At 32.8% G+C, this 8,003-nt stretch overlaps 1 protein-coding gene across 3 annotated transcripts; it reads right to left on the reverse strand.

The window, feature by feature from the left end:
* Positions 1-964: 964 nt before the first annotated feature.
* On the reverse strand, positions 965-7,211 carry LOC122038110 (serine/arginine-rich splicing factor RSZ21A-like). Of its 3 annotated transcripts, none has more exons than XR_006127799.1 (7): positions 7,086-7,211; positions 6,601-6,704; positions 5,105-5,193; positions 3,398-3,626; positions 1,907-2,026; positions 1,595-1,719; positions 965-1,441 (listed from the first exon to the last, which is right to left on the reverse strand). XR_006127799.1 is itself a non-coding variant. In XM_042597711.1 (6 exons), the coding sequence occupies exons 2-6, from the start codon at positions 6,687-6,689 to the stop codon at positions 1,695-1,697; spliced, it is 552 nt and encodes a 183-aa protein (XP_042453645.1). In that variant the 5' UTR covers positions 6,690-6,704; positions 7,086-7,211; the 3' UTR covers positions 1,055-1,694. The 3 variants fall into 3 exon arrangements, 1 of the variants encoding a protein (XP_042453645.1); XR_006127798.1 differs by having other exon boundaries at positions 1,537-1,719; XM_042597711.1 differs by having other exon boundaries at positions 1,055-1,719.
* Between the last annotated feature and the right edge of the window lie 792 nt (positions 7,212-8,003).

Raw genomic sequence — 8,003 nt, forward strand, 5'->3', positions numbered from 1 at the left:
TTTGGTGTTTGTATAATTTGAGGTTGTTCAAAATTCTAACCTATCGCAATTCAAGTCCGAATTGCATGAAATAAAAAATTGTAAATATATCTCACGTTTTGTTTAGCTAATAACTAGTCTTGTCCATTTGAAAGTAGTATGCCATAAATAATTATAATTTTTTTTTATTTGTTTGACTCTTAACTTATGTTTAATTGATTTAAACAAGATAGGTAATATGCTCGCCCCCAACGCCCCAGCCAACCCATTCTAGGACCAACACAGAAGAGATAAATCACGGATGATTATTAACCTATCGTCCCATTCATGCACATTATTCAACCATCTTATTATTTGATGCATTTGATTTATGTGGATTTTTATATAATAAATATTATATTGAAATATAAGTTACAAATGAATCTATAATTATTTTATAATGGATAGTCTTTAATCTGTTTCAAGATAACTATTTTATTTTTACCTATTCTATTCTTTCGTTAAAAAAACTTTTATTATAACCAATCCTTTCAAAATTTCATATTATAAATGAGATAAATTTTGCCAAGCCACTAGCGTTGGTGTTGATTGAGCCATAGGTGCCAATTGGATCAGGTAGGTCAGGCAATTTGAGATACATGACTTATTGTATCAATTAGCTGCATGAGTCAGATGGATCAAGCTCAATCATTCAAACAAAATCGGCATGCTAGATCATTCAAATAAGATAGGTATGAGGATTCAAACAATTCAATCATATTAGGCTGGTCCAAATGAGTGGAGAGAGACAATTCAATGAAACCACCTAGGTTAAGTTGAACAGGCCAATCAAACCAGATATGTTGAATAGGCCAATTAGATGAGTCAGACCATGGCCAATAGATAAGTCAATCAAATTGAAAAAACAAATCCATAGGTAGATTATGCAAGCAAGTTAAATTAGACACAATAAACTATGCATATCACATCATATGAACTAGACGAGTCAAATAAAACATCTCAAAAAAATCTTATTCTTAGTGATATTTCTATAAACCATAAACCAATTGTAAACTAACTATTCCAAATCATCATATGAATCAGACTAAAAAGACTTATTTCTATTTTTATTCTTTTATCTTATTCCATCTCCTAGGAATACATAAGATTTAAGTTTTATCTGGCCTTCCAAAGTTGTGAAGTAGACACTGACCACTAACAGGAGGCTCGAATAGTAAGTATCTCCTTGGACTTCACATTTATAACGACGCATTATTGCAGCATCAATGATGAAGAATATCAAGTATGGAGAAGCACGTAGACGAAGGAAGATTCTCAAATTGTTGAAGATGGTGTTAGCGTGCGAAGGACAAAACCACATGAAGTAGTAGAACCATAAAAGCAAGGAATGTCGAAGACGGGCAAGCCGTGTGCAGTAGAGCCATAAATGCAAGGAATGATGAAGATGGGCAGTCGATGATGCCTCCTCGACAAAAAAAGAAAAACAATGTATACAGTTTAGTCGGAATACAATTTACCATACTAATGAACATCATTGGCTATTTTCTATCTAATTACCATAAGTTTCATCATGCTAATAAACGACATGCATATGGAAAGTTCAAAGAGACTTAACCAATCCATGATGCTGAATGTAGATCAAACAGATGAAATTCAGTTTAACAAACCCCCCAAAAGCTACAGCTTGAAGACACTTCCAGTCTGCCAAATAGTACTTAGCTCCTGCTGCGTCGTTCAGATCTGACATATCCAAGTTCCAAGGAAAAGAAACAAAAAGTCATATGAGAAAACTATCAAAAAAGAAAGCAATATTTTGAACAAACTGCCAATGAAAAATCTCAAGGGTACCATCCACAGTAGCATATCATTGTGAGAAGATGAACACAGCTAAGAATCTTTGGTGATAGATAAAAGGATGGGAGCTTACCCATTGGGATGTGGTGATTCAGAACGACGATGGTCATAAGGAGGTGACTTGCTATAACTGCGTCGACGAGGAGGGGAAGGACTGCGTTTTCTTGGAGAGCGGTCACGAGGACTATAACTCCTGTACAATGGCCAACCCCAACAAACCAATCATGAAACCCAAAGCCAAACTTGAAAACAGGATAACCACAAAAGATGAATGCTCAATTCACTGATCTAAGTTAGACTTTCAAACTGCTTAGTAATGGCCAAATAGTAAATTGCATTTGTGCTCAACTTGAGGCACGTAATGCCGTTGCTATGGAAGGGAATGTGTAAGTTTTAACAATTAATTATATCAATTAAAAGCACTTGGCAAAAAAAGTGCAACTATTTATTGAAAAATAAAAATAAATAATAAGGTTTATAAGAAATTAAACATCAAACTATTGCAGTACCTTATTTATACAGTGTAATCATTAATATAATTCGACTACAGTCAAAATCATATTAAAAGAGAAAAATGAAACATACCATGAACACAAAAATTATTTATAATCAAATTTAATTATTGATAAAAATGTTTAATTCAATGTGCTCACTAGTTATATAGCCATTGACATAATGAAATATAATCTTTTAGATTATTTTATTTAGGTAAAATTGCATGCACAACCTTATAAATATATACTTTCCATTTTTGCCACGTTAAATCTTACCTATGGAAATATCCACAATGCCATCATAGTTTATCTTTCTTAGTATAAAACATAATGAGAATAATTTGACAAAATTGTCATATGACATTTCCATGAAATATGTAAATTAAGGAACTTGCAATGGCAAATATATGTAATTTTGCAGTATTGGAAGAGTATATATATGTATGTGCCCTATTGATTTTGTTATACAAACATTAAATGTGATCATATAGTATTTATTATACATATATTACCACATATCCAAGCTTATAAATAAATATTGAACAGGTCAAACTATATTACTGAAGCAAATACAAAAAAAAACTATATTAGATTATAGAGTAGTTGGCTTTACTTGTTCTGCGTGCATTTATTGCATTTCCAACTTTATATATGTAAACTAGATTACATTAAATTAGTGGCCAGATATAAAAAAATAATAATAATAATTGCAGAGACAGAATTCATGAAACTTTATTTGATCACAATTAAACCCTCAGAATATATATATTTTTTAGAATGTAGTTGTACTGCTAATCCTTCACCATGACACCATCCTTTTTTTATATATATTTGTGATTGAATCTCCCTAACTGATCAAATGAGGCTAAACATTTCAGATTCCATGTATCAAATGCCTAACAGAGTAACATTTTCTATAATCATCATTCATCAAGCAGATATCCAAGTACAATCAGGTACTAGTTGTGGGGATAGAATAAGTTGAGAATAAATAGCAGAAGAGACCATTGAAAAACAGCATACAGATTTCTAGCTAGCCAAATCAAGAGCATTCTTAAGTCCAAAATTACCTTCGACCATAACTAGGGCTCCGGCGGTATCTAGGACTTCTGCTGCGACTCCGACTCCGGCTCCGGCGCCTTCCACTGCCTAATCCTCCTGGACCAATTCGCAAACGACATTCACGGGCAAAATGACCAGCCTCTCCACACTCATAACACTTCATATCTGATCCTCCATGACGATCACGACCACGGCTACTTGAGTTACGAGACAATTCTACTCTCCATCCATTTTTGCCTAGGATTATGAAAAGATACAAAGCAATATAAGATACGACTAACCTAATGACAGCAAATACCTTGTGATGGAAATGCAATGCACACAAGAGAAGGAGAGGAAGTTCAAAACCTTTAACTTAGAGATAGATGGGGGGAAAAATCATACGCAATTTGCATCATAAACAAATTCAAAAGAAAATATTAGCCATTCATGGTGGACTACAAATTGCAGTGCCAAGCACATAATTAAAAGTAAATGTAATTTTTTTCTATTTGAAAGATTATAGTGTTCAACTCAATAGAAGCGAGCAATATGTTTTTTGTTTATAAAACTCCAATTAACAATCCAAATCTATTTTGAAGAAGGATATTTTTTTTTAAAAAAACAATTGTTAAGCTGATTCAATTAATCTCAAATCAAGGTTGAAAATCTCGACCCGTGCCGCGGTTTCGTTCCCAGACCGAAACGATATGGTTTTGATACCATATCGTGCCGTGCCGATACAGTTTTGATATTTAAAAAAAAAAATTAAAATATAAATGTATATTAATTTTATTAATATTTAATTATTAAATATGTTCTATATTTTGAGATGTTGAATTTATATTCCAATATTCTCTCATAAGATAATGTTTATTAATTTTAAAAAAAAATAATTCTCAAAATTCAAAACTAAATTTAAAATTATTTGAAAGGATAAAAACAATTATAAAATAATTTTAAATTATTTTTTTGAATGTTTTGTAAATTTTAAATTTTTTGATATATTTAAAAAATTATATTTTTAAAAATAGATTATTTTAAATATATATTTAATTTTGAAATTATTTTTTAAAAAATTAACTTATTTTATAAAATATTTATTAATTATTTAAAAATTTTAAATAATTTTTAATATTTTATAACTAATATTAATAATAGTTTACTTATAAAAATATATTTAATAATAAAAAAAACAAAAAAATAGGAATATATAAAATTTTATTAGATTTTTTTAGAATTTTAAATAAATTTTTAGATATTCGGATAACTATTTAAGTTTTAGGGAGTCAGTTTTGACTATTGATTTATTAAATTAAACTCTACGTTTTTTAAAACCCATTGTCGTTGTTCTCTTCCTCACGTGTCCCCCCTTTCCTCGCCCAACGGCTGGTGCCGTCCACGTGAGCAGCCGACGTTGGCGTTGCTTCCCTTGTCTCCCCACTGGTCTAACCACTCCTCTCCTCTGCGCTTGTGTCACGGAGGGACACCACGGGGTTGCTGCACCCTCCATGACCCCCATAGAGGGATGGCGCGAGGTCGTTGCGCCCTCCGCGACCTTGCAACACCCTCGCAGTCACTGTACCGATGCCGGTCCTGCACCGGAATGGTAAATACCACCCATTTCGGCGGCACGGCACGACATTTCAAACCTTGCTCAAATATATCTCTTGAAGTCTAAGTAATTAAATGTATATTTTGAAAAAGAAACAGATAATTATAGAATTGATACATACCATCTAGATCACGAATTGCATCCTGAGCATCTCTCCGATCATCAAAATCAATGAAAGCAAAGCCTGGAGGTTTTCTAGCAACCCAAACACTGCATCCAAAAGAAGTCCTATTTCTTTTAACTTAAAAAATTATGATGTTATGACTTCATGTCAAAACACTAGTATGGAAAAGGAAGATTAAACAGTTAAGACAAAATCTAATTAAGTAAGAAGACCTAGTGGATAAATGTGTTTCGCTGAACTATGATTAAAGCAACAAATTCACCATCCATCCAATGCTAGAGATTCGAACAAGAATATTCAAATGCTAGAGATTTGAACAAGAATATTTGGATGCATTTTGCTTCAGGAAAAATACATGATTACCACTGTTGGAAATCAGTTTGTATCTGTACAAATACAGCAGCATATGCAACTTGTTAGTCAATCACATGTAAGGGAGAAATGTCTAAACACTAAAAATATCAAGGAACTGCAGACGCTAGTGAATAATACAATTCTTATTCAGAGCAATTGCACTTCAACATACATTACATTTAACCAGCAAGTATCCTTACATTTTACGAACTCAGTAAATAAAAAAAAAACAAAGAACTACAATTTGATTTGCCTACTTGGAAGAGCTTGATTGAACAAAATAAACTAAACTAAGAAAAAAGAAACTCTAGTGAAATTTACACACTACTTCACACTGTCTGAATTGCATATTCTGAACTACAGGTTAGATTGTTATCAAATCCCTTTTTAAGTAATGAATTTTGCAAATTATTGTCTAAAATCAAGTGCTTAAATAAACAATGAACTGATATAAACACTTCCATCTACTACTTCCCCTGGATCTATGAAGATCCCTTAAATTTAGAAAAATAAAGTAGCAACCAAGTTTTCAAATGAAAACAAGATGCAAGCCATACTATTACTATTAAAATGTCTTAGTTTAGATATAATGTAGCTTGACATATTTACCCAGAAAAGTTTACTAAAAATATTATAAGTAAATCAATCAATCTTAAATATTTAGAAATAAACTTCTTTCTCATTGTAAAAGTAGCATTATTGTTTTTGAATTAAAGGTTTTAAGTTTCAACATAATTAATATTTAGTTGAACATGGTAGTTAAGTATCTAACCAGACTAATAGAATCACTTATATAACATATGAACTCTCCAATTTTATGTACTGATAAACTACACCACTGCAAGTTTAACAAAACGTAATAGCCAAATGCATGACTAGAAGGTTTGAGTTCTATCATTATGGAAACATCTATAGAAGTTATCATCCACAAAAGAACTTTTGCTTTGCAGAAACCAATTGAGACCTTCACTCTTGAATAGTAAGAAAGATCAGTCAAAACAAATTATGGTATAAAACCCTAGAGTTGACAACACGGTGGTTTTCATTTGGTTTCTACCTAGGAAGGTACTTAAAAAAAATCAGACCTGAGGGAAATGGCCTTAGGATAAACAAGAGACTGCAAAACCTCCAAATTTTACCTTCTTAGAACCCCGAATACCCCAAACTTGTCTTCAAGTTCCCTAGCAGTCGTTCTGGGGTCCAGATTGCCAACATAAATACGCGCCATCCCAGACAAGTGTACCTGTACCACAACAAAAAATAGTCTCAGGTAGTTACAATTTCAATGATATGTCAATCCTCCAGTAATAACATGCGATCGTCGAACCAAGATTTCTTTATAGGCTCCCGAAACTCAGACCAGAATGCAACATGAAAACATAAAATTATTTTACTCTCTCAAAAGCCAAATCCGTCAGGGCAGCACAAAACCCCGAATCGGCTCAAATCTCTATATGCATCTACGAATAGACATACTTGCTCATGTGAAAAAAGATATTAGAGGCCAAAAAAATCGCATTTTTTGACTGCTCAAAGACGAAGAAGACGAATTAGGGTTCGGCGAAGAGAACTGAAACCCCCGAAATAGAAGATCACAAAGAAGGAAGGGTAGATCAACACCAACCGGCGATATAAATCGAGAAAGAGAGGCTGCGAGGATCGGTTCAAAGATTAGGGAGAAGATCTTGCGACGAAGACGACTTCCCCCCAACCGCCAAATCCTTTGGAGAAGAGAACGCTCTTCGGCATGGCTGGGGTGGAAATAAATAGGCATTAATTAACTTTTCTCCGCTTGCCGCTCGGTGATGGATTACAACCGTCCATTTGTCAAGAAGAACCTTTTACGAAACTTTCTGACCCTTGGATCAGCGCTGTTTGAAGTCTTTAAGAACGACGACAGCCACACGATCCGATACTTATAAGATCTGATCCGTTCCGTAATCAGATCGGATGCGGATTTTTTTTGGTTCACTTAAAATTTTCAAATTTAATATATGGAATTAAGTATATATTTAAAATTTTAAGATTTAATAAAAAATTACATTTATTCTAACTTTTCAAATTTAATATATGGAATTATGTATAATGGATCTTTCTTCGGAATTCCCCATGACGAGAGCTTCGTGCACCAGATGAATATGCCCAATCTAATCGAATGTATGTAGCCATTTACCCTTTGTTGCAATGTGGACATTAGAATTTAGTTTTGGAAATGAGATGGAATTAAAAAATGCATAAGATTTATTTAGAGTTTGATCCTTGTATCGAAACTTGAATTTGAGCCTTGAAATTTCAGCTAGGTCAAACCTTGACATGATAGGTACCGTTTGTTGATTTTGCTCTACTATTTTAGAAAATATGATAAAAATTTATCGAACAACAAATAGTTTATTGAACAATGCAAATCAAGATCTACAACAAAGTATGTCTCAAGTATTTGATTAGGGAAATAGATCATTTATCCTTATATTACTAGTAATATTGAGATATTTAGACCATGTTTTATCATGCTAGCTGCCATCTCCGATTGTGTCTATTGCTT

The sequence above is a fragment of the Zingiber officinale genome, chromosome 1A (assembly GCF_018446385.1).
Source record: "Zingiber officinale cultivar Zhangliang chromosome 1A, Zo_v1.1, whole genome shotgun sequence".
Lineage (NCBI taxonomy): Eukaryota > Viridiplantae > Streptophyta > Magnoliopsida > Zingiberales > Zingiberaceae > Zingiber > Zingiber officinale.